The sequence below is a fragment of the Emericellopsis atlantica genome (assembly GCF_019669845.1).
Source record: "Emericellopsis atlantica unplaced genomic scaffold F5Z01scaffold_8, whole genome shotgun sequence".
Lineage (NCBI taxonomy): Eukaryota > Fungi > Ascomycota > Sordariomycetes > Hypocreales > Bionectriaceae > Emericellopsis > Emericellopsis atlantica.
In genome coordinates this window covers 615,482-641,625 of record NW_025764710.1, presented here as the reverse complement: position 1 = coordinate 641,625, position 26,144 = coordinate 615,482, and the positions used below count along the sequence as shown (strand labels likewise).

At 58.2% G+C, this 26,144-nt stretch overlaps 10 protein-coding genes across 10 annotated transcripts; 6 read left to right on the top strand and 4 right to left on the bottom strand.

Moving 5' to 3' along the window:
• The first annotated feature begins 136 nt into the window (after nucleotides 1-136).
• F5Z01DRAFT_536836 (uncharacterized protein) lies at nucleotides 137-1,852 on the top strand. The gene is made up of 2 exons (XM_046260499.1): nucleotides 137-792; nucleotides 860-1,852. The coding sequence occupies exons 1-2, from the start codon at nucleotides 456-458 to the stop codon at nucleotides 1,564-1,566; spliced, it is 1,044 nt and encodes a 347-aa protein (XP_046119993.1). The 5' UTR covers nucleotides 137-455; the 3' UTR covers nucleotides 1,567-1,852.
• Nucleotides 1,853-2,068: 216 nt separating this feature from the next.
• Nucleotides 2,069-5,713, top strand: F5Z01DRAFT_650958 (GNAT acetyltransferase 2-domain-containing protein). Its single transcript, XM_046263199.1, has 3 exons — nucleotides 2,069-2,172; nucleotides 2,232-5,207; nucleotides 5,260-5,713. Exons 1-3 carry the CDS (start codon nucleotides 2,138-2,140, stop codon nucleotides 5,465-5,467), a joined length of 3,219 nt encoding a protein of 1,072 aa, XP_046119992.1. The 5' UTR covers nucleotides 2,069-2,137; the 3' UTR covers nucleotides 5,468-5,713.
• A 553-nt stretch (nucleotides 5,714-6,266) lies between these two features.
• F5Z01DRAFT_536581 (uncharacterized protein) lies at nucleotides 6,267-7,515 on the bottom strand. Its single transcript, XM_046260497.1, has one exon. The coding sequence runs from the start codon at nucleotides 7,367-7,369 to the stop codon at nucleotides 6,404-6,406; it is 966 nt and encodes a 321-aa protein (XP_046119991.1). The 5' UTR covers nucleotides 7,370-7,515; the 3' UTR covers nucleotides 6,267-6,403.
• Nucleotides 7,516-10,318: 2,803 nt separating this feature from the next.
• Nucleotides 10,319-11,059, top strand: F5Z01DRAFT_672708 (uncharacterized protein; the record flags this gene model as incomplete). Its single annotated transcript, XM_046264847.1, has 1 exon — nucleotides 10,319-11,059. One exon carries the CDS (start codon nucleotides 10,319-10,321, stop codon nucleotides 11,057-11,059), a length of 741 nt encoding a protein of 246 aa, XP_046119990.1.
• Nucleotides 11,060-11,519: 460 nt separating this feature from the next.
• F5Z01DRAFT_536558 (uncharacterized protein) lies at nucleotides 11,520-13,383 on the top strand. Its single transcript, XM_046260496.1, has 2 exons — nucleotides 11,520-12,418; nucleotides 12,468-13,383. The coding sequence occupies exons 1-2, from the start codon at nucleotides 11,980-11,982 to the stop codon at nucleotides 13,238-13,240; spliced, it is 1,212 nt and encodes a 403-aa protein (XP_046119989.1). The 5' UTR covers nucleotides 11,520-11,979; the 3' UTR covers nucleotides 13,241-13,383.
• F5Z01DRAFT_650938 (uncharacterized protein) lies at nucleotides 13,364-16,157 on the bottom strand. The gene is made up of 2 exons (XM_046263198.1): nucleotides 13,568-16,157; nucleotides 13,364-13,515 (listed from the first exon to the last, which is right to left on the bottom strand). The coding sequence occupies exons 1-2, from the start codon at nucleotides 15,831-15,833 to the stop codon at nucleotides 13,403-13,405; spliced, it is 2,379 nt and encodes a 792-aa protein (XP_046119988.1). The 5' UTR covers nucleotides 15,834-16,157; the 3' UTR covers nucleotides 13,364-13,402.
• Nucleotides 16,158-17,291: 1,134 nt separating this feature from the next.
• Nucleotides 17,292-19,502, top strand: F5Z01DRAFT_698933 (major facilitator superfamily domain-containing protein; the record flags this gene model as incomplete). The annotated part of the gene is made up of 3 exons (XM_046266369.1): nucleotides 17,292-17,355; nucleotides 17,522-18,598; nucleotides 18,663-19,502. 3 exons carry the CDS (start codon nucleotides 17,292-17,294, stop codon nucleotides 19,142-19,144), a joined length of 1,623 nt encoding a protein of 540 aa, XP_046119987.1. The 3' UTR covers nucleotides 19,145-19,502.
• Nucleotides 19,349-20,727, bottom strand: F5Z01DRAFT_650931 (uncharacterized protein). Its single transcript, XM_046263197.1, has 3 exons — nucleotides 20,512-20,727; nucleotides 20,051-20,414; nucleotides 19,349-20,000 (listed from the first exon to the last, which is right to left on the bottom strand). Exons 1-3 carry the CDS (start codon nucleotides 20,554-20,556, stop codon nucleotides 19,432-19,434), a joined length of 978 nt encoding a protein of 325 aa, XP_046119986.1. The 5' UTR covers nucleotides 20,557-20,727; the 3' UTR covers nucleotides 19,349-19,431.
• A 427-nt stretch (nucleotides 20,728-21,154) lies between these two features.
• On the bottom strand, nucleotides 21,155-22,522 carry F5Z01DRAFT_672703 (uncharacterized protein; the record flags this gene model as incomplete). The annotated part of the gene is made up of 1 exon (XM_046264846.1): nucleotides 21,155-22,522. One exon carries the CDS (start codon nucleotides 22,520-22,522, stop codon nucleotides 21,155-21,157), a length of 1,368 nt encoding a protein of 455 aa, XP_046119985.1.
• A 1,777-nt stretch (nucleotides 22,523-24,299) lies between these two features.
• F5Z01DRAFT_536433 (RNA polymerase II subunit A C-terminal domain phosphatase SSU72) lies at nucleotides 24,300-25,508 on the top strand. Its single transcript, XM_046260495.1, has 3 exons — nucleotides 24,300-24,347; nucleotides 24,538-24,708; nucleotides 24,756-25,508. The coding sequence occupies exons 2-3, from the start codon at nucleotides 24,599-24,601 to the stop codon at nucleotides 25,411-25,413; spliced, it is 768 nt and encodes a 255-aa protein (XP_046119984.1). The 5' UTR covers nucleotides 24,300-24,347; nucleotides 24,538-24,598; the 3' UTR covers nucleotides 25,414-25,508.
• The last annotated feature ends 636 nt before the right edge of the window (nucleotides 25,509-26,144 follow it).

The window sequence follows — 26,144 nt, the reverse complement described above, 5'->3', positions numbered from 1 at the left end:
ATGAGCTCGTGAAAGGGAGCGGTCAAGGCTGGGGTCAGGTGAGGCACTGAGGAGGCTCTGGACACGTCCTACGCAAGGCAGGGCTGTCCTGGAGACAAAGGCAAAACCACTTAGTCGCTGCGCCATTCCAAATGATATGAGGATCTGTTCCGTCAATTTTTGTGCAAAAAAATAATCTCTCCCAGCCCATTTAATACACTCAAGTCGTTGTAGCAGAGACCATCGACCCCAACAGCCGCACGTTGTCTGCCTGCCTCAGGCCGCCGACGAATAGCAGGCCACCACGAACCGACGAGGCTCCACCCTGCAAACCCGGATTTTGACGAGCCGCCGTGATCACACATACTGCGCATCCTAATCCCATTTGACCATCCTAACCACCGTCCACCTTCCCTCACACCTCTCGGGACGACTCTACAGACGCTCTCATCTCTCTGGAGACGTCCGCACGGATCATGTTGCCCTCATCGGTGCGCCGCGTCGTGGCCACCACGGCACCCCAAGCCGGTGGCCTCGCCTCCTCTCTGGCGTGCACCGCGCCCAAGGCAGCCGCCGCCTCGGCCGCGACGACAGCGACGCCCTTCTTCCGCGGGCACCAGCGACGCTGCTCCTCATCGAAACCTTCGAGCTCGAACAACGGATCGAGCCCTGTGCCCCCCGCGACGGCCGACGAGGCGGTCCAGGCGCGAGGACACGGCAAGACCGCCGGTGAGAAGAGGAAACGCAAGTCGGCGCAGCGTGCCATGAAGCAGCTGCCGAGCGTGCCCAGCACGCACCACATGGCAGGCGAAGGTGAGTGAACAACGCGAGCAAAAGAACACGACAGCATCGATGAACAGCCCCGTACTGACCTTGATAGCCCTTGGCCTGTCCAGCTTCTTCTCCCTCCACCGACCCATCTCCATCACGCAGACCATGCCCCGATCCATCACCGACGAGCAGTTTGCGGCCATCTTCGCGTCGCGATCCAAGGCGTCCAAGATGAGCGATGCCATGGCCACCCTCTCGAGCACCATCGACCAGCTCGAGGGCCCCATGGGCTCCATGTCCATCGGCCAGGACCCCCAGCCACAGGACCACATGCAGAGCATGCAGGTCCGCAACGCCGACGGCTCCGAGTCCAGCATCTACGTGCAAGTCGACCACATGTCGGGTGACTTCCTCCCCTTCCGCCCACCACCGCTGCCGCAACCGCAGCCCAACCTCGAGGCCGACACGGCCGCCGCGGCCGAAGCTGAGGCCGCCGACGCCGACGCCGCTCACCACCGCTCCTACAAGGCCATGTTCACCATTGAGGAGAACACCGAGGCCAACGGCGAGATCCGCATCGTGGCGCACAGCCCGCAGATCCTCAACGGCGACGAGCAACCGTCGCAGCAGCCGCGCAGCTTCGTCCAGCGCCTCGCCCAGCGCCAGCTCAAGTTCGAGGACGCCCAGAGCACCAGTGGCCGCGACATGTACGGCCTCAGCGTGCTGCGCCGTCGCCGGCTGAGGATGAAGAAGAAGAAGTACAAGAAGCTCATGAAGCGGACGCGCAACGAGCGTCGCAAGCTGGACAGGAATTAGAACACAGAGGGCGGTCGCAGGTATATATCCTTGGGGTCTTGCAGATGACGGTGTTTGTTTGGCATGGCTTTATTTGGCATGGCAGCTACTTAGTTTCCCTCTGCACTGTTCCGAGTTTTTTTTCCCACAGTCAGTCATGATAGAAGTCTGGTGCAGCTAGCAATCATCGTTGTGGCATGTCGACAGACCTGAACTGCGAGAAGTGTACTTGTATTTGTAGCAGATGTAGGATAGGGGCGGATAATGACACAACGTGGTCAAGGAGTGCTCGCTTTTCTTCTGTGGTGCTTACAGTGAGTACTTATGTAGTCTAATGCTGTACGGAGGGCATCACGATGATACCAGGTAGGTGATAGTAGCCCCTCGGTGAGTCTTCGGTGAGTCACGGTGAGCCCGGTGAAGGATTCGGTGGATCCCCCCACGTCCGGCGGCAGAATCCGGGCGGTCAGCCAAATTTTTGGGAATCAATCGCAGGCAGCCAAATCCGCCAACCAGCCAGCCAGTCCAAGCTGCGACCGAGCAACGTCCAGCAACTGCGCCGATCTGTTCACGCTGCCATCATCTGCCCAGCATGGAGGAGCCTCGCCAGCCGGTCCGCAAGCAAGTGTATGTCCCCCTTCCTCTCACCCCCGACGCCTGATCTCGCTCGCTAACCGCGACAACAGGGACGCCCGCATCGGGGCGCTCATGAAGAACGGCTACCAGGAGAAGAAGAGGAGCTTCTTTGTCATTGTCGGCGACAACACCAAGGATGCGCTCGTCAACCTGTACTGGATCATGCACGGCATCGGCGTCAAGAAGAACAAGAACATCCTCTGGGCCTACAAGAAGGAGCTGCTCGGCTTCACGAGCCACCGCAAGAAGCGCGAGGCCAAGATCAAGAAGGAGGTCAAGCGCGGCCTGCGCGACGCCAACGAGTCCGACCCCTTTGAGCTCTTTGTCACCCTCAACAATGTCCGCTACTGCTACTACAAGGAGACGGACAAGATCCTCGGACAGACCTTTGGCATGTGCGTCCTGCAGGACTTTGAAGCCATGACCCCCAACATTCTCGCCCGCACCATCGAGACCGTCGAGGGCGGCGGCATGGTCGTCCTGCTCCTCAAGGGCATGAACAGTCTCAAGCAGCTGTACAACCTCTCCATGGACGTGCACTCGCGGTACCGGACAGAGGCCCACGACGACGTCGTGGCGCGGTTCAACGAGCGCTTCATGCTGTCGCTGGGCAGCTGCGACTCGTGCCTCGTCATCGACGACGAGCTCAACGTCCTGCCCATCTCAGGGGGCAAGGACGTGACCGCGCTGCCGCCCCCCGATCTCGACCAGCCCAAGTCCGAGTCGCAGGTGGCGCTGGATGTGATCAAGGATGAGCACCAGGACCGACCGCCCACGGGCGCCCTCATCTCCCTGGCCAAGACTGTGGACCAGGCCAAGGCCCTGCTGACCTTCACCGAGGCCATCTCCGAGAAGACGCTGCGCAGCACGGTGGCCTTGACCGCGGCGCGTGGTCGTGGCAAGTCGGCCGCTATGGGTGTTGCGATTGCCGCCGCCGTCGCGTACGGATACAGCAACATCTTCATCACGTCGCCCTCGCCCGAGAACTTGAAGACGCTCTTTGAGTTTGTCTTCAAGGGCTTCGACGCGCTGGACTATGTCGACCACCAGGATTACTCCATCATCCAGAGCACCAACCCGGACTTCAACAAGGCGATTGTCCGCGTCAACATTCACAGGCAGCATCGCCAGACGATTCAGTACATCCGGCCCCAGGACGCGCATGTGCTCGGGCAGGCGGAGTTGTTGGTCATTGATGAGGCGGCGGCCATCCCCCTGCCCCTGGTGAAGAAACTCATGGGTCCCTATCTGGTCTTCATGGCATCCACCATCAACGGCTACGAGGGTACCGGCCGATCCCTATCGTTGAAGTTGATCAAGCAGCTTCGCGACCAATCGTACACCCCCGTGACCAACGGGGACACCCAGGTCGCGGATCGCTCGACGGGGCAGGCCTCTAAGACGGGCGATCTGTCCTCCGGGCGCAAGCTGCGCGAGATCACCCTTGACGAGCCCATTCGTTACACCAAGGGCGACTCTGTCGAAAAGTGGCTAAACAAGCTCCTCTGCCTCGATGCGACGCTGCCCAAGGCCAAGTCGAGGAACGGCGGCTGCCCTGACCCCAACAAGTGCGAGCTCCTCAACGTCAACCGCGACACGCTTTTCTCCTTCCACCCTGTGCCCGAAAGGTTCCTCCAGCAAATGGTGGCCCTCTACGTGGCGAGCCACTACAAGAACACACCCGACGACCTACAGTTGATGAGCGATGCGCCGGCCCACGAGCTGTTTGTCCTGGTGCCGCCGCTGTCGGAGAACACGGGCTCTCTTCCCGAGCCGCTCTGTGTAATCCAGGTGTCTCTGGAGGGTAGGATCAGCAGGCAGAGCGTGCTGAACCAGCTGAGCCGCGGCAACAGGCCGTCTGGTGATCTGATCCCCTGGACCATCTCGCAGCAATTCCAAGATCCAGAGTTTGCCTCGCTGTCAGGCGCCCGCGTGGTCCGGATAGCGGCCAACCCAGAATACATGTCCATGGGCTACGGTACCAAGGCGCTGGAGCTGCTGACCAACTACTACGAGGGCCGATTTGCCAGTCTGTCGGAGAACGACGACGACCAGATCGTCGATACCATCACCCGACAGACAGACGCCGAGCTCGCGGGATCAAACTTGCGGACGGAGACTATCAGTATCCGCGGCACGAGCGAGATGCCTCCGCTGTTCGCCAAGATGCACCAGAGGAAACCCGCCGCGCTCGACTACCTCGGTGTCAGCTACGGCATGACGCCGCCCCTCCACAAGTTCTGGAAGCGCGCGGCCTTCTCGCCCGTGTACATCCGCCAGACCGCCAACGACCTGACGGGCGAGCACACGTGCATCATGCTCCGGCCCTTGGAGACCTCGGCCGACCGCACCTGGGCGGGCGCCTTTGCGCGCGACTTCCAGAAGCGCTTCCTGTCCCTGCTGTCCTACAAGTTCAAGGAGTTCCCCGCCATCACGGCGCTCAGCATCGACGAGTCGGCCAACAAGGGCGCGCAGCACGACGAGGTGGAGATTGCGCCCCTGACCAAGGCGGAGCTGGACATGCAGCTGTCGCCCTTTGACCTCAAGCGTATCCACTCGTACGCGCAGAGCCACATTGACTACCACGCCATCCTCGACCTCATGCCGGCGATTGCGACGTGGTACTTTACCGGCCGCATCAAGGCGTCCGTCAAGCTCACGCCCGTGCAGCAGAGCATCCTGCTCGCCATTGGCCTCCAGCGCAAGGACATTGACGGCGTGTCGGCGGATCTCCCCACGGTCGAGACGTCGCAGCTGCTGTCCATGTTCACCAAGATTATGAAAAAGGTCGACGTGCACTTTACGACGCTGGTCACGCAGGCCGCTGACGAGTCCCTGCCCCGCGCGCAGAACCTCGGCGTCAGCCGCGCGGACGCCAGCGGCGCGCACGACGACGAGGTCGTGGACGAGAAGTATGCGCCGCTCGACGTGACGCTGGACGAAGAGCTCGAGGAGGGCGGCGACGAGGCGCTGCGGGCGCTCAAGCAGAAGCAACGGCAGCTCATCGACTCGCTGCCTCTAGACCAGTACGTTTTTTTCCATACTACTTGTACAAGTGCCACTGCTGACCAGACACAGGTACGAAATCGAGGGCGACGCGCCAGCGTGGCAAGAGGCCGAGTCCAAGGTACGCGCTGCGACCAAGGAGGGCCGTGCCGCCGGCGAGGTCAGCGTCAAGACGGGCAAGGCGAAGCGCAAGGCGGGCCAGCAGACGGCGGCCGAGGTGTACGATGAGGTGTTTGGGGAGAAGAAGAAGAAGCACAAAAAGTCGAAAAAGGGGCAGTGAGCACAGCTACATGTAGCTAGCTGACTAGTCGTCAGTCAGATTCGTTGGCATGGATCAGGGGCGGCGTTTCGGTTTGTAATTTGGGAGATGTTTTACATACTTGCATGCATGCTCAAGCAGGGTCTCGCATAAGCTTGAGCAAGGTAGAGAGAAGAGGCTGTATATACAATTGTCTGACCATTGGAGGATCTTACCAAGTACTTACTTATAGTTGAAAGCATGGTGATCAGATGTTGTGCTCAGGGGCCGCCTCTATGGCAGTGTAAGGCAGGCACGACTCACCTTCCTTCCTATATAGGCCTGCATGATGAAGAGGAAGGAGCGCTGTTGGACCTGTCGTGCCTGCCTGACGCTGCGTCACATGACTTCACCCTCATGCGATTGATTGGGGGGACATCTCTTCCATTCTCTCGCTCACTTCTCCGCTGTCTTCCCCCTCTTCAGCCTCTGCAATCGCCATCTTCTATCGCATCGCACGACACCCCGCCCGCATTTCCCCTTCTTCTCACCTACAGGACGACAGTGGGCCCCGGCGGAGCTCGCGCCTGCTCCTCTCTTATCAACAGGATTCATCTCCGTCCTCCCACAGTCTCTCTCATGGCGTTGAGGCGGCCCCATCCACCCAGCCCAGCCTCCGGAACGGATCCGCGACGTTGGAGTAGCGTGGGGGTCAGCGCGCCGGATCGCAAGTTTGCAAGTTCGCAACCACGCCGCATGTGCAGTAGGTAACCCGAAATACTGGGTCCTGGCGGCATCTTGCGAGTGCGAGGTCTGTCTTGTGCACGGATCCGATCAGAGGTTGTCACGGTCACTCTCGCCGACGAATGCCAAATCAAGCATACTCGACGACCCATGGTCTGATTATTATTGTACGCCCTATAACCGAAGCAACGCTACTGTACGGGAAAATGTCATGATCATGCCCCTCTGTCCCCACTACGATCCTCCAGCTAATGATGACCGCCTCTCCAGCTCCATCACCTCCCGGAACTCCACCATCTGCGCCTCCAGCGCCTTGCCCTCGAGGACCGCACACGGCAGGCGCGGTAGTCCGCCGTACTCATGGTACCGCTGCAACGCAGCCTTGACGGACACGAAGCCGCCCTTGATGGCCGCCCAGTCGCCACGCGCGACGATGCCCTGCAGCTCCGTGGCTTCTGCCAGGGCGCCGTCGTCCCACAGCTGCATCAGTCGGAGGCATAGACGCGGCACAAGGTTGGCTGTGCCGGCGATGACGCCGTGGCCGCCTACGGAGAGGGTCTGGATGGTGAAGTCGGCGCTGCCGCCAAAGGTGACAAAGTCCAGGTCCCTCGTGCCGGCGACGACGCGGGCCAGCTTGCCCGTGTTGCCACACGTCAGCTTCGCGCCGACAATGTTGGGGTGTCGCGCGAGACGGAGGATGGTGTCCGAGCTCAGATCGAGGCCGCCACAGGGCGCCGGGAAGTTGTAGATGAGGAGCGGGATAGGGCTGGCGTTGGCAACGTCTTCAAAGTGTTGGACGATGAGCTCGGTTGTCAAAAGACCGCCGTAGTATGAAGGCGGCAAGATCATGGCATGGGTGCCTCCCGACTCGGCTGCATCGCGGCAGAGCTTGATGGTCTCGCGCGTGGACTGGGCACCGCAACCGACGATCAGGGGCAGGTCAGGCTTGCCTGCTTGCACGAGGGCCTTGCGGGTGGCTTTGGTGATGAGGTTGCGCTCCTCGTGGTCAAGGTGGACTGCCTCGCCGTTGGAGCCGTGAGTGACAAGCCCAGCGACACCTGCCTGGACCAGTCTGGTGGCATGGGAGATGGTGGTCTCGATGTCGACTTCGTCCTCTGGGGTGAAGAAGGCGACAGTGGGCACATAGATGCCTCGCGTCAAGCTGGACCCTGCTGTCTCTGTTCTCCGTGATGCTGTCATGGTGGAATGCGTGTCAAGTGGCAAAGGTATGTGAGGAAGGGGTCTGATGCCATCGTCCGTCGATTGCAAATCAGGACATGACGGCCTCTTATACTTTCGTCCAACCCGATTACTTATCTATACGTACTAGTACCGAAGCCCGGGGCCTAGCTTTGCCAAGGTCGGTCAGACAGCAGATTTTGCTTTCGGTCTGCTGACGCGACAATCATTTGCCAGGCGGCGCTCGCTCGACGACCCCCACGCCCCGCCAACTCAAAGTCAGTTCCCCAACACGATCCACACTGGCAGAGTCAATGACTTATGTCACTGTCATTCGCCTTGGTTGGCTCGGCATCATAAAGTTGCCGCTAAAGGAACGGCAAATAACAGTGGCCGAGTGGTCTGTGGATCGATGGGAAAAAAAAACATCCAGCTCGCTGCATCTATGCTGCATTTGTGCTGTGTTGACCCCCACGCCACTCGCGAACAGATGCAGGTCATGGCCAGATGTAGGAAGCTGGGGAGGCGTCCAGCGCATACCATTGGTCAGCCCCGCAACCATGTAATCCCAGGGTCCCGCCAGGTTGGCCTGGGTAAGCCTTGAGGCAACGGGTGTTCACGGCAGTGTTCCCCGAGATCTGGCTCGCTGTTGGTAGAAACTGCCCGGGACATGTGTCTCTGAGACGTGGCTTGAGTCACTGTCGAGCTGACATGGTGAACAGTACCAGGTTGAACGACAGTCGGTCGAAGCGAGGCTTGCACATGCATGTGCTTGCATTGTCCCGCGCTTGCTCCCGACTCCATCAGAAAGATGGAGGTGGATACGAGGATCGGAAACCAGCATCAGCGGGTAGGTTGAGCTTCCGCTTCGGATCCACTGGCAATGCCTTCTGGACTGCGCTCGCACTGAGTTACATAAGAGTATCCACTGCTTGGAGTATAGTATATAATTACATGCAGCCGTGTTGAGGGCGCCGATGACCGGCACTCGATCTGCTTGCAAGCATGAAAGGATGAAAGGGTGAAAGGTTCCATGCGAAGTGTGTTGCAATGATCCTCTGCCGCGCCATGCGCGCCAAATGAGGGGTCGGCAGTGTTCATCGTACCTTAATAATAGCAGTCCGAGCATTATTGGAGCTGTCAGCAGTTCAGGGGCCAGGAAGCAACGTGTTCATGGGTACATGCAGACATCGGGACGGCTGTTCTGTGCGTGGCTGAACGACTGACTCTGCTGAACTGCCGGGGAAGCACACGCGGCGAATTGACTTGATGGAAGGTGACACCAACCGGAAGACGTCGAGCATATTCCGCGAGAAGAAAACGTGTCGTGCCACCGGGTTTTCAGGCATGAGAGCCGAAACGCGGTGTCACACGACCTCTTGCAGAATCCAGAAGGTGATTACAATGTAGCGCGGTCGGTCTTAACCGATATATGCATAGGTTGAACATTTGCAACTAGATCTGGTAATGAAATGGCCAGGTGTTAGTTCCGATGCCTTTTAGCTCCAGGCGTTGACCACAGACGGCCTTGGGAGGGCATTGAGTATAACACACATCATCTGTGAGGTCTATGAAGTAGGCAAAGATGAAACAAGCTGGAATCTTGCGCAACATGGCATTGCAACGAATGACACGGGAGAATGACCAAATGGGAGTATTTTCCCTCAAGCTGTCACTCTACGGCGCCACACTTAGGCCAAGCAAGCCTTGTCCACCAGCCGACATGGTCTCTCTTAAACGAACATCTCTCGAGACTGGACACAATTGTTCTCACAAGTCCATGACCCTTCGCTCCCAGCTCAATTGACACATTGAATGGCTTCTACAGACCGCTAGAATCCCCAAGATGCTTTGTGCTGATCCTCCCATTGATTTGACTCCGGGGAGGTTACGTGGTTCTCGACTTTGCTGTGAGCTCAGAAGCATTCATTTCTTTTACAGACATGAGGATGCCTCGAATCTTTCGGGACTGAACTTGGCGAACATCACTGCTCTTCCTCGACCGTTCAGGTCCTCAATAGCCCCTAATTTACCTAGTGATGAAGCATGCACTTGACTGAACAACGGAGAACATTGACGAACACCAGATGAGTGGGTTTCTGAGGGCAGTCTGGCTCTTTATAATTGCAGAAGGATCCAAGCTTGTCTTAGAGTATTCCATGTTGACGCTTGCTGCACTGTCCGCTGCGCACGAGTTTAAATGCAAGGACTGGTACATTAAGGCACTACCTTTGGCTCCAGTCGCCTTGGGCGTCTCTAGTGGCCAGACAATTAACATGATGGACAAGTACCAGACCAGCAAAGTGGCTTCTGTCCCAAGTCTGCAAGACTCCGCGCAGCTTTGAGCGCTTCTGCCCGCAAGTTAATGGTGTTATTGCATTCTGCGCCAGTGACATATCTCAACTGAGCCACCGTTCAGAGCAATCCCATGCGGAATGCGAAGATACTTGCAGAAGTTGTTCGGTTGCGCTGTTTTGGAGAATAGTGACGCCCGTGATAGATGGCGATATTCGGTACAGAGACAACATCAGAACGTCAAAGGTAGTCCTCGATGCTATTGATAGATTCAGAGTCTTTAGAAGCCTGTCTGGTTCGTCTGGTGCTATGAATCATGTGATGCCAGCTGTCGATTGCCCCATGAAGGATGGGGAAACTCCTGCCGAGTGGATGGCGGACTCATCTGAATCTCACTTTCCAGTCACTCGCCCGGCTCGTCCCAACCTGGTGGCCGACCAAGGCCCAGTCCCTCAGATGTGTTTTCTTTGCAAGACTGCTCCTCTCTCATGGCGCCTACATGGCGAACATCATCACAGTCCTCGAAACAACAGTCGAACCGTCACGAACACCCTCAAAGACCCTAGCAACCACACTGCGATTCAGTCAATGCGCCACGTGCCTCTGGCACGTCTTCATCAAGACGGCTGCTCTCGAACCTCCACTCTCCTCTCCTGCTAATTAATCCAACCAACTATGTGCGTGCCGGACGTGCGCCTATGCAGAGCCTGCGGCGACAAGCGTCCCTACTGGTGGACCAAATGCCTTGCCTACCGGCGCACCGAGCGCAAAGCCTGTACCGAAGGCTACCCCACGCCCTTTCCGCCGACTAGATGCCCCGTGTATCTTCACAAGCCCCAGATCGGCAAGCAATGGCCGTACATGTATCCCTCCTTCCAATGCCCCAACACCAAATGCCCCGACAGAGTCAACGCGCCAATGATACTGGCCAAATTAGAGCGCGCCAGGCTCGACAAGAAGCGACGAGATGAGGAGCTCAAACAGGTGGAGGAGCTTCGCAAGGAGGAGTTTGCGAGAAAGTACTTCAAGAAGAAAGTGGTCTTGACCTATCCCGAGCGCGTACGCCGCATCGAAGCCCTCGAGCAGCAGAAGCGGGCCGGAGAAGAAGCCAGAGAGACGGAGCAGAAGCGTATCTACGACGAGTGGCTTGCAGAGAAGCAGCGCGAAGTCCAGTATCACGACGAAATGCGCAACATAGAAGAAGGGCGCGTGGGAAAAGAGGACAACCCTGAGCTGCAGTTCACCGTCTACGACGACGATGACCATGCGTGGACCGACTCGGCCATTGCGTCTGAAGACGAAGACTACCTAATCGACGACCAGCAGAGCCCTGTCATTAGCGCTACCTCGCTTGTTGATATGAAGAGGGGAGTGTACTCGCTGGCAGAGCTACAGAAGACGGGGCGCATGGACTGAACGGTTGATTTGACCTGTGAGCGCGGCGCATCTGGGATTGAGACATTTACTTGAGGGTAGGGAGAGAACCCCCTCGATGGTTGTATGATTTTGGACTAGAGGGTGCGATTTACGAGGGCTTTTTGAGGATTTGAGCGAAGCATGGATATCCAGGATGCGGCATACCGAGTTCTTACACGTGACACGAACGGACAAATCAGAGAACACTAATGAACTACATGAAATGAATGACTGGCATTCGTTCGTGAACCTTTTGGCGAAGTAAGAAACGACCATGTACAGAGAATGAAGCTCACATCCATCTGTGGGACAAGTACGTGCAGCTCCTCTGAAAAAGGGGCTCGTTTGTTGTTCCTGCCCCTGGAGTCCTGGACGCCGTCCAATTCCCGAGCACGCTAGCCTGATACGGCACCGTGCATGGACAAGTCGGCACCTTCGGCAGGCGCGAACTCCACTGGGGCTGGGCGATACGCTTCAGACTTCAGTAAATCTCGTTATAACGAGTAGGTATACGAGAAATTCGCGATAATATCGTTAATCAATTACCAAGGCACCCTTTTCATCAGGAGGCCTCTATATACAGTAATGTCACGGAAAGGAAGGGATTCAGGCAACAGGAGTGTGGGGCCCAGAACAGCGACCTCTCGTCCGCCATAGGGACTAGCCAATCTAGGCAATTGGATTTCTGGGGCGCATCTTCATGGATCGGGAGAAGGGGCGCGCCTTCCAAAAATTGCTCTCCCGAGTCCAACATTCCTTCGCTCGCTTTGCCATCGCCATTGCAGCTCTCACTCCTTCAAGGTCAATCCTCCAAGGACAGTCGTTCGCTCAGCTAGCATCGCCGTTGCATCGTATCGCAGTCGAGTCAGCTGCCCCTCTGCGTCGACCTCACTTCCCTCGCCACCGCGTCCCAGCCAACAATGCGCGGCTCTTCGCTCTTCGCCAGCGCCTTGCTGCTCCTCCAGGCCAATGCCCATCCAGCGGCGCCTGTAGAGGCAGACGATGACCCCGTCGCCATCATCACTGCCGCCCCCGTTCTCGCGAAGCGTGCCTCGCCCACGGCGCCCTGGGTTCGCGTGGACGACGAGGGCCGCCCTGCCGAGACCTTGACGCCCAAGCTCAAGGACGGCTCGGACGACGAGTACGATAATGCGGCACCCCACGACCTGACCGCGTCCGAGTTCACCAGCACGGCCTGGGGACGCGTGACTACGTCGACCGGCGAGCCCCCCAATCCTTCAGCCACGAACAAGCACGGCGAGGGTGCCTTCTCACGCTGCTACAATGAGGACGGCGACAACGCGCCCCTGTGTGCTCCTGCGGAAGACAGCACCCTGTTCCAAGGCACCACGTACTACAGTGCGTTCTTTTCTCTGCTATCCTATATCCCCCCACTAACGAGATGTAGTCACCTGGGACCCCGACTTCTTCAACAAGACCGACAAGCCGGGCAACGTCACCTACGAAATCGCCGTCCGTCTCGACTACCTCAACCGCACCACCGAAAAGGAGGCCCCCGACTACAACAACCTCGAGGAGTGGCGCGACGAGCAGTACGAGAAGCTCGACGAGACGGACCGCGTGCCCGCCGACTGGGGCTTCCTCCCGCTCAAGATTGAGAAGAAGTACCTCCAGGGTCCGCGCCCCCACAACATCACCCTCCAGCTCATGGTCGGCACCCATGGCAACAAGGGACTCAACGAGACGGGCCCTGCGCTGCCCCTCGTCTTTGACTACCACCAGCGCCCGGACCAGGACCCCGAGACGTACGAGCATCGGGACATTGTGATTGCCCTGCCCATCACGTTCGGCCTGCTTATCTTCATCGCCGGCGGCGTCTTCCTCTGGAACCGCAAGACCAGGCGGATCCAAATTGGCAACATCATGTCGCGCTCTAGGGGCTACACGGGTCGCAAGGTCCGCGGTGTCTTTGGTAAGAACCTCGGCCGGGACGGCGCGGCTGGTGCCATCCGCCTCGAGGAGCGCGAGACGCAGGGCGAGCCCCTGTATGTCTACTCGGATGTCGTGCCCGAGGCGCCCCGTCGCCACATTAGGCGAGACAGCGACCTGGGCAGTCTCGCGGGTAGCCCCGTGACGCCTGATTTCAGGGACAACTCGGAGGGCGGAAACGCCTTTAGGGACGAGATGAGAAGGCAGGACGAGGAGAGGAGGGCGAGGTAGCTCTAGACGGCGGATGGTGTACAATGGCTGTAACATGATACGGAATAGACTTGCTGGGATGGGTGGTGTTTTTGGTAACGTCTGATGAGAAATGTACGATTTGCGCTACATTATAGATATACTAAGCTGGCTTGATTTTCATGTATGCTGCATCAGACCCGTTCACGCCAAGCTCTTGGTCGCCTGCTGGATACGCTCCTTGATGATGCCCGCCCACTTCAAACCGTTCAAGTAGTCCTTGGCGTCAATGTTCTCGACGAGACCGGGGAATGTCGCTACATCAATGTTAGTTTAGCGTCTTATTCGACAGAACACAAGGGAACATACCTCCGGAATAGCCCGTCCACAGGCCTGGTGCGTACACGACGTGCTTGAACCAGCTCCGCCCGTCGAGACCGGCCTCAAAGAGGAACTGTCGCTCGAGGTACTTGTACTTGTTGTTGACGGCGACAATGGCCGCGCCGAGCTTGGCCTTCTTGACGAGATTCCACCACGGGATGCCCTCCCTCAGCTGCTTCTCCGCCCACTCGGCTCGCATGTCCGTCGCGTGGGCCTTGACCCGGAAATCGGCAATGGCGTCGCGCACATCCTCAAGGCTCTTCTTGAAGGCGTCGGCGCTACCCTTGATCTCGCTGGGTGAGACCTGAGCGCGGAAGGCGACAATCTGCTCGTCCGTCTCCGGCTCGACGGCCTCGTCGTGGAGCTTGGCTTCGACCTTGTCCAGGTACTCGTCCAAGGCGTCGGCGTAGTTCGCGGCGCCAAACTGCAGGACGACGCTGTCGACGAGGTTGGCGACGATGACGCCGATGAGCTGGGCCATGGCTTTGTGGTACGCGAAGCCCTTGTCGCCAAACTGCTCCATCCAGTGGAAGGAGTCGTAGTTGGAGTGGTAGTGGTACACGGGGTCGGCCTCGCCCGAGGTGAAGGTGAGGGCCATGCAGGGCACGCCGGCGTAGTCCTGGAACGCGGTGAAGTCGCTGCCGCTGCCGAGGGGCGGAAGGTCGCCGGACCAGAGGTCGCCGACGGTCTGGCCGGGGGTGGTCTGGTTGGGGCTTTGGACTTTGTGGACGGAGGCGCGCAGCAGACCGTGCAGCGTGGGCGTGGCGCCGGCCCCGAGGGTGGGCCCGCTAACGGCGACGTCGACGTTGAGGTAGGCCACGTTGGCGGCCTGGATCCAGGGGAGGAACTCCTCGACCCATTCGGTGCTGCCGATCAGGCCGTACTCCTCGCCGTCCCAGCTCGCAAAGACAATGGTCCGCAGGGGCTTCCAGCCGGCCTCGAGGGCGGTGCCGATGGCGCGGATGGCCTCGTTGAGCGCGGCGGAACCGCTGTTGGGATCCCCTGCGCCACCGGCGACCCAAGCATCGCGGTGGTTGCCGATGACGACGACCTCGTTGGGGATGGTCCCGTTGATGATGCCAATCACGTCCCACTGGGGCGTGGTGGTGTAGTTCTGCTGGTTGTCGAGGTTGAGGACGAGGTGGTCGGGCGAGGGGCCGACGTTGTATTCGACGCCCTTGTAACCGAGACCGTTGCCGCGCGTCCAGTACTTGTTGAAGTCCTTGGCCCGAGGCCCGTGGCCGTTGAGCGCCTTGAGGATGGGGAGGGCGTCGGTGTAGGAGATGGGGATGGAGGGGATGGTGGGCGTCGAGCCCTCGGCGGGGGCACGGGGGACGCCAGGCTTGGAGGGATAGCCCGGCGTGGTCGGGTCGCCGGGCATGGTGCTCAGGAACTGGACGCTGCCACGCTGGACGCTGCTGGGCTGGCGGGCGGGGCCGTCGGGATAGGCGTCGTAGCCATGCTCGATGGTGTACTCGCCATCGTCGCCGGGGTCGCTGTAGATGAGGACACCAATCATGCCGAGCTCCTGGGCGCGCTGGACCTTGAGGCCGCGGAAGATACCGCCGTACCTGGCGATGGCGATCTTGCCCTCGAGGTCGATATTGGCGTCGACGAGGTCCTGGTAGTCCTGGTAGCTGCCGTAGTTGACGTAGACAAAGGACCCGGTGACGTTGCCGCTGGCAGAGTAGCCGTGGAAGGTGGGCACGCGGTTCTTGAGGGCGGTCGTGGGGTCGTCCTCGAGAATGTCCTCCTCGAGCGAAGCCTGGAAGACAACGTCCCACCTGTCGTGCTTCTTCTGGTGCTGGAGCATGCTCAGGCTGTGGCTCAGCGGGTAGTTAATGTAGACGTCGTATGGGACGATCTCGGACTTGACGCCCCATTCCTCCCACTTGTCGCGCGTCCACTCGGCCTGGGAGAGATTCTGGCCAGCCAGGTGAGGGCCGGCGGTGTAGTACCTCAACCACTCCTCCGCCTTCTCGGCCGAAGGGGTGTCCAGCAGGATGCCCTCGACCTCTTCGAGACTTAAGCCCTTGTTTCCATTTTGCGGAGGCCAGTAATGGCCCCCATGGTGTTTATGGCGGTTCTCATTGGGCCATATGAAGATGGCCTGGAGGAGGAACGAGGCAAAGCCCGTGATAAGAAGGGAGCAGCTCAGGATGGTGCAGAAGCGACGGCATGTGTTGTGGGGGTAGCGTCGCCTTTGCGGTCCAACGCTGACGGTCTGGATGAGGGGCGTCGATTCACCCGGCATGGTGAGCGAGGGATGGATTCTCGTGGTGACGATTGGGTTGAGGAGTTGAGGCCAGTGATTGGTAATATCTAAGCTGTCGCGTGGATGGATGAGAATGATGAGATAAGGTAGGCGCCAAGCTTAGAGTACGGACATGTCACACGGACGACTGCTCAGGTCTCTTGGGTTCTGATGAGAGATGAGCCCTGTCCAGACACCTTCGAAGACTTGGTCCTTGGATGGATTGTGATGACGGATGGAGGTCGCTGTCCAGCTCACGATGGCCGATAAGTCGTAGTCATAAGCTGACCGGAGGGAGAGGTGGCGCCACAGGTTCGTCATGCGAGGTACCTTTGTATATGCCGGCTAGCGGGGCAGTCTGTGGCTGGAGCCTCGGACGGAGATATGCGCCACATCATGGTGCCGACATCCGAGCTTGAATCTGACTACCCTACAGCTTGAGAAGCACATGCGCTCTCTCCGCTGCAATGGAACTGGAATCAATTATTGTCCGTTGAATGGATGAGGATGCATGCTGCAGAGTATTGAATGCTTTTCAAGCCAACTAGTTGTCAGGCTGTGCCCGCGGAGCGCAGTCCCCCAGCTCTCTTCTTGCTATCTTGTCATTCATGTCGTAGTACCTTTTGCAGTTCTGCTCTAGCTTCGCCTCCAAGAGGCACTGCCTTCATGCTTGAAGAGAGGCGGGTATTTATACTAATAATTAGACTAGACAGCGCTCCTTGGGTCGTCGGAGCACGCCGCACGTATGCATCTGCGCACTGCACGTTGGGACAATGGATGTCAGCATAGCCAGATATGGACAGAGCGAGCAGACGCGCATACGCACGCCTCCTTGCGGCTCCCGTCCAGCATCACAGCCGGTCTGATGGTGTGTATCGTGACCAGCAGACATGCAGAGAGAGGAGTAACTACTCTGTACATAATAAGATGAAAGCGAGGAAGGATTCCAGGGACTCACAGGCCCGGTGCGTATATGAGGCTGGGTGGTCTCAAAGCCTCCGCACACCGTCTCCGTAGTCGGCGCTGGGGACTCCAGATCGGGACCCCAGCCGGGGTGGGCCATCGGCCAAGGGCGTCCATGGTGATGCTGCTGGTGCTGGACTCAGCTAGAGTCCCGGGCTGACGACTGGAGTTTGTCCGGTGACTCGGACTCCCCACAGTGGACCAGCCATCGCGGACTGCAAGACACGGGAGTCATAGCCAACTCAATTGTGTCGAGGCAGGTCTTTATTGTTTGCTTCCCATATTCCCATCCCCATTAACATACTCTCTGATTCATCTGCTGCTTGGTGCTGTAGGCTCACCAAGGTACCAGGTAGTCAAACCCACCGAGTGGGGTTCCAACTTCAACTTCACCCACTCATCATCCATCTCAAGAGGCTTCAGCCTTTTTTCTCTGCCTCAGCCTTCCTTCAACTGCTGCCCAGCACCTTGTGGTCGACTCTCGACGGCGACACCATGCCGCCAAAGAATGCCTCGCCCACGAGGGCAAAGCTGCCTGTGCAGCAGCTGGCAATCCTGGGTAAGGCTCCCTTTGATCTACGCACTGCACATCAATATGGTCATGGATGGCCGTGTTTGATCTCATCAGAGCAGGCCCTCTTCAAGCACCCAGACACCAGCAAGCCGCAGCCTGACATTATGAACGCGAGGCACAATAACCAAGACACACGTGCTGACATGCGCAGCCGTCGTTCGCTTCGCCGAACCCCTCGCCTACACGTCCGTCTTCCCCTACCTCCCTGAGATGATCCGCGACTTTGGCGTCGAGCAGAACAAGATCGCCCGCTGGGCCGGCCTCACCTCCGCCGTCTTCTCCGTCGCCCAGAGCATCACCGCCGTCCCCTGGGGCCGCGGCGCCGATCGCTACGGCCGCAAGCCCATGATCATCCTCGGCCTGCTCTCCACCATGCTCACCTTTATCGTCTGGGGCATGTCCACCACCCTCCCCATGGCCATCGTCGCCCGCGCCATCCAGGGCGGCGGCAACGGCAACGTCGGCATCATCCGCACCATGGTCGCCGAGATGGTGCCCGAGCGGGAGCTCCAGCCGCGCGCCTTCTCCGTCATGCCCCTCGTCTGGTCCCTGGGCTCCGTCGTCGGTCCCAGCTTTGGCGGCTTCTTCGCCCATCCCGCCCGCCAGTGGCCCTCCCTCTTTGGCAAGATGGCCTACTTCCGCACCTTTCCCTACGCCCTTCCCAACCTCGTCGCCGGCATCTTCTTTCTCATCTCCGTCGCTGTCGCCTCTCTCTTCCTGCGCGAGACCCTGCCCGGCAAGAGGGACGAGCGCGACTGGGGCATATCCGTCGGCAAGCGTCTTACACGCGCCTTCAAGCGTCGTGGCCACCGTTCGTCCACCTCCTCGCAGCATCGCCGCCGCTCCTCCTTTGTCGACGGCGAGGCCACCGCGCCCCTGATCCCCGCCAACGTCGTGTCCAAGAAGAAGAGCACCACCAACTCGCCCCCCAGCACCAGGGAGGTCTTCACCCGCGAGACCGTCATCAACCTCGTCGCCTACACCTTTCTCGCCTTCCACTCCGTCGCCTACGACCAGAATCTGCCCGTCTTCCTCAACTACCCCAAGGTCAAGGACGTCGGCGCCCCCGTCCGCCTGCCCTTCTCCTTCCAGGGCGGCTTCGGCCTCACGTCAGGCGAGATTGGCACCATCTTCACCTGCTACGGCGTCGCCTGCGGTCTCATCCAGTTCCTCATCTACCCCACGCTTGTGTCCCGCTACGGCGTCCTGCGCTGCTTCCGCGTCTGCTGTAAGTTCTTTTGGGAGGTCCTCCCTCTTGATCCGTGCCCTAGGGCCAAAAGCTAACATCCCAGCCCTCATCCTCCCCGTCACGTACTTCCTCACCCCGTACACCGCCCTCTTTGACAGCGGCACCGGCCGCTACGTCAGCCTCGCCCTCATCATGTTCGTCAAGGGCTTCTCCATCATCATCGCCTTCCCCTCCACCACCATCCTCCTCACCAACTCCTGTTCCTCCGTCCGCGTCCTCGGCACCCTGAACGGCTTCGCCACCTCCTTTAGCGGTCTTGGCCGCGCCGCCGGCCCGCTCCTCACCGGCCTCGCCTTCACATGGGGCGCCGAGAACGGCTTCATCTTCGTCCCGTATGCGTTTCTGTCCTTCATCGCCCTCCTCGGCGCCATACCCGTCTTCATGGCCGTCGAGGGGGACGGGCCTAGCGCCACGCCCGACGAGAGTGACGCGGAAGACGTGCTGCCCAATGAGTCGGCCATTGTGGAGGAGGAGGAAGACTCAGACGAGGACGAGCGTTCACCGTTGCTAACGCGAGCGAGGTGAATAGAGTCGGGGGAAGTTTTTGGATACAAGTGAGAGTACGAGTGATGATGAGTGACGGCCTTTTGCATCCACCAGATTGACAGCATTCTACTGGGCGTCCAGCGTTTTCTTCTTCTTCTTGTTTTGGGCATTGATCTCACAGATACACGTGGTGATATTATATAAATAGGTAATTAAAACGCATTAGGCGCATGTTTAGCAAATATATTCTGCATTTGACTGATATTCGGCAATGGACTGCTCTACCCATCTAATCGTATGTCTACATACAAATCTTACACTGTCCTCTAGAACTTGTACACCTGGTCCTCCTTGTAGCCGAGCTCCTTGAGAATGCCCGTGAGCTCACCCTGGTCCTTGGGGCTGACCTTGTTGCCGGAGATGGCCTTCATCAGACCGGGGGGTCCGCACACAAACAGCTTGACGTTCTCCTCCTTGGGCTCGGGCAGGACCGTCTTGAGGAGATCCTTGGTGATGAAGCCACCGGGGCCGGGCCAGCTCTGGGGCGGCTTGTCGAGCACGTAGAAGGCGCGGAAGCGCTGGGGGTACGTGTTCTCGAGGTGCTCAAACTCCTTCTTGAGCAGAATGTCCTGCTCCGTCACGTTGCCGAACACGAGCGTCACCTTGGTCTTGTCGTTGGGGTTGTTGAAGATGGCCCGCGCGAGCTGGTACATGGGCGTGATGCCCGTGCCGCCCGCAATCAGCGCAATGTGGTCGTGCTTGTTCTCCTCCCACTTGTACTTGGGCAGCGGGCCCTTCATGTCGAGCCGCTGGCCGGGCTCCATGTTGTGGAGGTGCGTGCTCATGGGCCCGTCGGGGTACTTCTTGACCAGCAGGTCAATGAAGCCCTTGTCGCCTGGGAAGGTCAGCGTCAACTTTTTTTTCTTCCACGCATCTAAAACCTACTCTCGTCGCTGATGGGCGTGTACGGGCGGAGGGTGGCCTTTTCGTCATTGGGGCCCTTGTACTTGGTCAGGATGGCGCTGGCGATGTGAAGGCCAGAGACCATGTCGCCCTCGGGCAGCTCGAAGCGGAAGCGCTTGGTGTTGTGGTTGACATTCTCCACCTCGGACAGCTTCAGCGAGATGAAGCCCTGGTCGCCGCCCGCAAAGGCCACCTTGGGAGGCGAGGCGGCCTCGATCTTGGGCGCAGCGCTCGACCCGCCAAAGTACCAGTAGCCAGCACCGCCAATGGCAGCGGCGCCAGCGGCGTAGAGTAGGGCGTTGGAGCCGCCCTTGGGAGCCGACTCGGTGGCGTAGCGACGAGCCTGCTACAGGGACAGTTAGCATCGCCTAGACGGAAGACGAACGCGTGGGGATGGGATTGATAATCAGTCCGATCAGACGGCTAAAGGGCGCACCACGTACCGACTTGAGCGGCTGCGCCGCGCGGAATGCTGAGCGAGCGAACATGATGCTGATGAGAATTGGGTCCTCTGCTGTCAATTGGGTCAATTGGCGGCAGATTCGTGTGGTGAGAGAGAAGAAGGAAGTGGATGGGTGAAGACCTTGAGAATTGACGGACGGACAAGCTCGGAAACTGTCAGGCTGCTCCACGGCAAGCAATGACGTCTTGCAAAATCACGTGGGTCCGCCAGAGTCCACCGATTGCACGATGGTCTGATCAGTGATATGACTGATATCGGCATACGTATTTGCAAGGCAGAGTGTTCAAACATCAAATCGTCTTTGTTCCTTCTCACATGTCTATAATAGATGTACCATCTACGTACGCGACACGTCTCATTATATTCAACGATTTCCAACCCTCCCCATGCACATGGCTTGCATCCTGCCATGTGGCTCCCCCCCTGGACGCCATACTCTGGCAACGTAAGCATCCGGCCAAGATCGTAAATACTCTCTGGGGCGGTGCGAGAAAGTAGGCATCCTCGCATCCTCGCAAGCGCGCAAGCGGCAGATGTCGGCATCAGGCTGCGTGAATCGTGGGCGGCTCGTGATATTCGTAGCTTTGAGGGCTCCACACCCTGCTCCTCTGCATGTATGCATGTCACCGTTCCGTCAACGGCGCGGCAGCATCCTGCCCACTGCCCGTGTCCTGGCTTTCGCGCCGTCCCAGTCCCTCATGCTGGGCCAGAGTCGGCGTGTTCGCTCGGCTGCCGCCCCTTTGTCCATGATAGTGAACCACCTGAGGCGGTGCTTGTCCGGTAGACAGCCCGAGTTGCCCGGTCGGGTAGGGGTTCAGATCCTTGCTCGACGTCGAGAAGACGGAAAGCACAGGCTGATGGTACCCATTCGCTCCATTGCCCTGTGCGGGTGGTGGTGGGCATTGCCCAGTGTGCTCAGGCTGGGTAGGCGTAGGCACATCGTTGGGCGAAGCAAACCCGTCGCCAACCTGCCCGGTCAAGCTTGTCATACCTCCTTCAATGTCCCGCAGGAGACGCACGTACTCCTCAGGCACCAGTCCACTCTCCTGGGTCTTGGGGTCCTCGGCAACGAGCCAGCCTTGTCCGTGGCGATATGATACCCAGATGACCTGGCCCTCCACCAGAGGCAGTTCATTTTCATTCTCCCGCGCGAAATCAAAGAGCGCCACAGCTTTACCATGGAATTCTTCGTCAGGCGACGTTATCGTGAACTGGTAATCCCGCGAGTATCTCGACTCGTCTGGCCCATCAAATGCCGGCGAAGGTGGCGAGCTGTCACCCTCGGGCGCTTCATGGCCATGCTGGGGTTGCTGGGCGAAATGATACGCTCGACTGTGCCGCACCTCCCCCGGTGGGTAGCTGACATACTCCCCTCCCAAACCATGATCGACATAGTACCTCTCACTCCCGTCGGGGCCCGAGTCGATATAGTATCCCCTCTCCGTACCGTATGCGGGACCACCCAGGGCTGCCGAGGTCGATTTATGCTTGCGATGGCGAGTCGATACCACAGGACTCTGCAGGTCCTCGTCCTCGCTGTATGGCGGCCCGTCACCCGGCTGAATGGGGGGAATGTTGTAACCCCTGTTGAAGCCATCCACCGTCCACGAGTCCCAAGCCATTGGCGGGTCCGAAAATCGCTTATGCTCGCTGGCAGGCGTGGTCATGCCCGAGGGTGGTCCGGACGGCTCTGGAGGCGGGCCATAGTGCAACGGGTGCGCCGACCCGTACGCAAAGTCGCGGACCAACGAGTATGGCAGGCTCGAGGTGAATATGGGAAAGGCGTGCGATACCGGTCGCGACCTCGTGGGTATAGAGCTGGCTGAGTATTGCGACAAGCGGCTTCTTGAGGCGTGCGACAGTGGCCTTGCGCGTGTCGGTTGCTGAGGGTTTGGCGAGGTCATCTGCGGGGGCAGAGTGAGAGAGTCTTGGTTCGATTGCGAGGCAAGCTCGTCCCGCGGGGATGTGGCGGTGGGCGCATCCGAGGCCATGGCTGCAGCTGCGCTCCCTTGTAGGCCCTCTTCGGTTTCTGTGTATCGAGCACTATCAGACTAGACCGGTGTATTCGTGATGCGATGGCAGAGGCCGCCTGCGGCCCGTGTGGTGCTGATGTCTCCAGCCGGAATCGAAGTCGTCGAGACCCCGCGCTCGCCCGTCGCACAACGTGGGCCGTGAGGCTCAACAGTATATAGACGCAATCGCCGTGTATGTCGAGTCGCCCGAAAGGGGCCTGGTCCAGCAAGGACCCCGAAAGCCTGACAGCGGGCTTCAAGCGTGGTGTTTCCAAGCGCGGTGTCGACTTGGATCGCAGCGTAGCGGCGACGGGAGGGCTGTGGCGTAGACTTCGACGGGCCTGAAGATGCGCAGCAGCGGGGGTTGCGGTAGTGTGAGTAAGACAATGTGCCTCAAAACTTGTGTGTCCGCACACTGAATGAGTGTCACCGTGACGAGGCGAATGGGAGGAATGGAACGTGTAGTAATAGAGGGAGGGTTGAGTTGAGGGCAAGTTGGAGCCGAAGGTGGAGGCTGTCTGTCTGTACTGTACCTTACTGTACTGGAGGTACCAAAAGGTCAGAAGCGCCGACCATCCATCCTTCCTGCCCTCAGCTCCTGGTTACTCGCATCCAACGACGCAATTACGTTAGACTGCATTCTGCGACGACCAGCAGGCTGCAGTAGCACCTGGGCATATATCTCATTGGGAATGTATACAAGGCATTTAGCCTAGCACATTTGCGAACTTGCCCAGCCAGATCACATCACAGATCACAGATCACCATCGCCATTATAGCATCACTTGGGTATTATGACCTAGGTATCTTATGCGCCTGTGGCACCTCCTCAAGTTTGAGAACCAGGCAATCGTTTTTAGGCTGCTGCGCGGCACAGCTCGCTTCGACAAACCACGCATGCAGCTCGAGGATGGCTTACACTAACCTACATCTGATATTTGACAATTGAACTGAGCTTCAGTTGCCACGTGGAATCTCATCGCGCGTGGTGCCGTGACTTCATGTAGCGTGCTACAGAACGAGCGCCAGCGCAATTGCCTTTCAACTCTGTTCCAGAATCGCTTTTCAGCTACCCGAGCTTATTAGGCAGTGGGCCTCGAGAAATGAGGTCGGTCCGGAGATGAGGAAGGATTGTACTTGGCTAGACCGTAGCACGGAATAGGTCATCATCGACCATGGTAACTTCATGGAATCCGCAAGGCTTGTAGCAGATGTCTTTTGCAGAGCCAGACTCTCTACAATAGTACTTGTAGCACCCCGCTCATGATGCTCATGTTGCCCAAGGGTTCGATATCACCATTACTTGCAAGCGAACTGTGGTATTGGTCACTGCTGGCACTATTTTTAGAGACCATACCTGCAGACTGCATTTTTTTCATATTAAATTGGTTGGACTTCACTTCGGCCTCGTCGTTTCAGGTCATGCAGCCAATCAACAGCCAATCGTAGCGCAGCGGCATGAGCCTGCCAGCATCGGCAGGGTCACGTGTCCATTTCGTAAGCGCAGCGTATAATTACACGAGCTTTGAGATGATGTTGCAAGCTGAAAAGACTCTTGAACCGGGATCTGTACAAGGCAAAATGTGCTCAATCATGACATTTCACGAGCATTGGACTCTGCTTTGCATCCCAGTTGGGTGCAAGTAAGTACGTACTCCAGACCTTGAAGCGTGATCTGCCGGGCCGACGTTGTGCCGGCCTGAATATGGCAGCTAAGCTCACAACTTCTTCGACGTCTGCACACGATCTCTCAACCTCAACATGACGACCAGACAGTAAACAACAGCGCACCTCTACACATTAGGTAAGAAACCTCTTCCATACACGTCGCTTGCCTTGTTTCCATTTTCATGATGAATACCATATTGGAGCTGTCTGAAACACACTGTTGAGACCATTTTATACGCTTTTTAACTGATTGAATTACCCCACTGGACTTGTCCTGAAGCCATCTATTCAGATCCAAGCTGACCAGTTTCAGGGCAATTGAGCAGATGATGCACAGTCTGCAATCGTTACGCTGTTCACAAACGGTCTCCAGGCTAAACGCTCATCATGGACACATCAAATGGGACCGCAAATTCCCACCCTCAGAATGGGGCCGCCGCTCCTGAAAGCGAGTACAAATTGAAATTTTGCACCGTTTGTGCCAGTAACAACAACCGGTAAGAAACAATGTCACAATGACCATCATCTCCGCTAATGGTGCCAGCTCCATGGAGGCACACCTTCGCCTGTCAGAAGCAAAATTTCCCGTGATATCTTTCGGTACCGGATCCCTTGTCCGACTTCCAGGCCCAACCATCACCCAGCCGAATGTCTACCAGTTCAACAAGACGTCGTACGATAGCATGTACAAAGAACTCGAGTCGAAAGACCCTAGGCTCTATAAGAACAACGGCATTCTGAACATGCTGGGCCGCAACCGGGACGTCAAATGGGGCCCGGAGCGGTGGCAAGACTGGCAGGTCGGCATCCCTCGCCTCCAGCATGCCAAGGACCGTGGCAGCGAGGGCACCGAGGCTGGGCTAGTAGATGTTGTCATCACCTGTGAGGAGCGCTGCTGGGACGCCGTCATAGATGACCTGCTGAACCGCGGCTCTCCGTTGAACCGACCCGTGCATGTCATCAACGTAGACATCAAGGATAACCACGAGGAGGCTGCTGTTGGCGGTCAGGGCATTCTGGACCTGGCAACATCGCTGAACAAAGCCGCGCAGGAAGAGCGAGATGCCATCGGCGCGTCTGCGTTTGATGCGGCGGGCGCCGCGAGCCGATCAGGGTTTGACGAGAGGGTCCCCGAGATCCTGGGCGCGTGGCAGGAAAGATGGCCCAATTTGCCTGCCATCTGGACATTGGCTTGGTTTTGATGGAGCATTGAGATACCCCCCTGGATGGCATGTTTGCGGCGTTGGGAGCTTTTTGGCCTGGTCTACGGAATATATACGGGAACGAACCCATCTTGCAGCTATAATACTAGTTACCGATCCCTATCGCTGATCTCGCTTGCTTCCGATCTGTGTCACAGGTGACTGGTGACAGAACATGTGTCATGACTCATGAACTTAAGATTAATTACTGTTAGACCACACGTTCGCGCCAAGAGATCTACACTGTACAGCCATCACCTGCTTGCGAGTTGCATCGGCGTGCCGCGTGCGCAACCCAAGTCACATTTGAGACCGTGCACTAATAAAGAAAACCATATATATGCAAGGACGACAATCTCACTTGCAGCGTGCTGTCTTCAGTGCACAGCCTGGCGCCGCCAGATGAAGCGGGTCTATTGATCCGCAACTCCCACATCAGTTGCTGTACTTGGGTAAATTGACCATGAGTTGCTCTGATTGCTCAATACATTCCAGTTGCGGCAGTGAAGATCATGTGCGGCACCCTGAGCTCGTATATGTGAGCTTAAAAAGGCCAAGGAATCGTGCGAACGCCAACCGAACGTCGCGCGCGAAGCAACGAACGACTGGATATCCCGCCTCACTCGGGCTCTATGGTGGGCTTGTGTGAATCTCCAACGGGGGCCCGTGAGTGGCTGGCTGGCCAGAAGTGGAGGTTCATCTAGCGTCAGGGGGATCTCGCCCAAGCCACT

Bases quoted from the DNA above. Each gene is read 5' to 3' on its own strand.
- F5Z01DRAFT_536836 (XM_046260499.1), top strand. From the start codon at position 456: ATGTTGCCCTCATCGGTGCGCCGCGTCGTGGCCACCACGGCACCCCAA. The intron at 793-859 runs GTGAGTGAACAA...TGACCTTGATAG, and splicing joins GCACCACATGGCAGGCGAAG to CCCTTGGCCTGTCCAGCTTC.
- F5Z01DRAFT_650958 (XM_046263199.1), top strand. From the start codon at position 2,138: ATGGAGGAGCCTCGCCAGCCGGTCCGCAAGCAAGT. The intron at 2,173-2,231 runs GTATGTCCCCCT...CCGCGACAACAG, and splicing joins CAGCCGGTCCGCAAGCAAGT to GGACGCCCGCATCGGGGCGC. The intron at 5,208-5,259 runs GTACGTTTTTTT...GACCAGACACAG, and splicing joins GACTCGCTGCCTCTAGACCA to GTACGAAATCGAGGGCGACG.
- F5Z01DRAFT_536581 (XM_046260497.1), bottom strand. From the start codon at position 7,369: ATGACAGCATCACGGAGAACAGAGACAGCAGGGTCCAGCTTGACGCGA.
- F5Z01DRAFT_536558 (XM_046260496.1), top strand. From the start codon at position 11,980: ATGCGCGGCTCTTCGCTCTTCGCCAGCGCCTTGCTGCTCCTCCAGGCC. The intron at 12,419-12,467 runs GTGCGTTCTTTT...AACGAGATGTAG, and splicing joins CCAAGGCACCACGTACTACA to TCACCTGGGACCCCGACTTC.
- F5Z01DRAFT_650938 (XM_046263198.1), bottom strand. From the start codon at position 15,833: ATGCCGGGTGAATCGACGCCCCTCATCCAGACCGTCAGCGTTGGACCG. The intron at 13,516-13,567 runs GTATGTTCCCTT...ACATTGATGTAG, and splicing joins GTGGACGGGCTATTCCGGAG to CGACATTCCCCGGTCTCGTC.
- F5Z01DRAFT_650931 (XM_046263197.1), bottom strand. From the start codon at position 20,556: ATGTTCGCTCGCTCAGCATTCCGCGCGGCGCAGCCGCTCAAGTCG. The intron at 20,415-20,511 runs GTACGTGGTGCG...CTGTCCCTGTAG, and splicing joins CGGCGCAGCCGCTCAAGTCG to CAGGCTCGTCGCTACGCCAC. The intron at 20,001-20,050 runs GTAGGTTTTAGA...TGACCTTCCCAG, and splicing joins CACGCCCATCAGCGACGAGA to GCGACAAGGGCTTCATTGAC.
- F5Z01DRAFT_536433 (XM_046260495.1), top strand. From the start codon at position 24,599: ATGGACACATCAAATGGGACCGCAAATTCCCACCCTCAGAATGGGGCC. The intron at 24,709-24,755 runs GTAAGAAACAAT...TAATGGTGCCAG, and splicing joins TGTGCCAGTAACAACAACCG to CTCCATGGAGGCACACCTTC.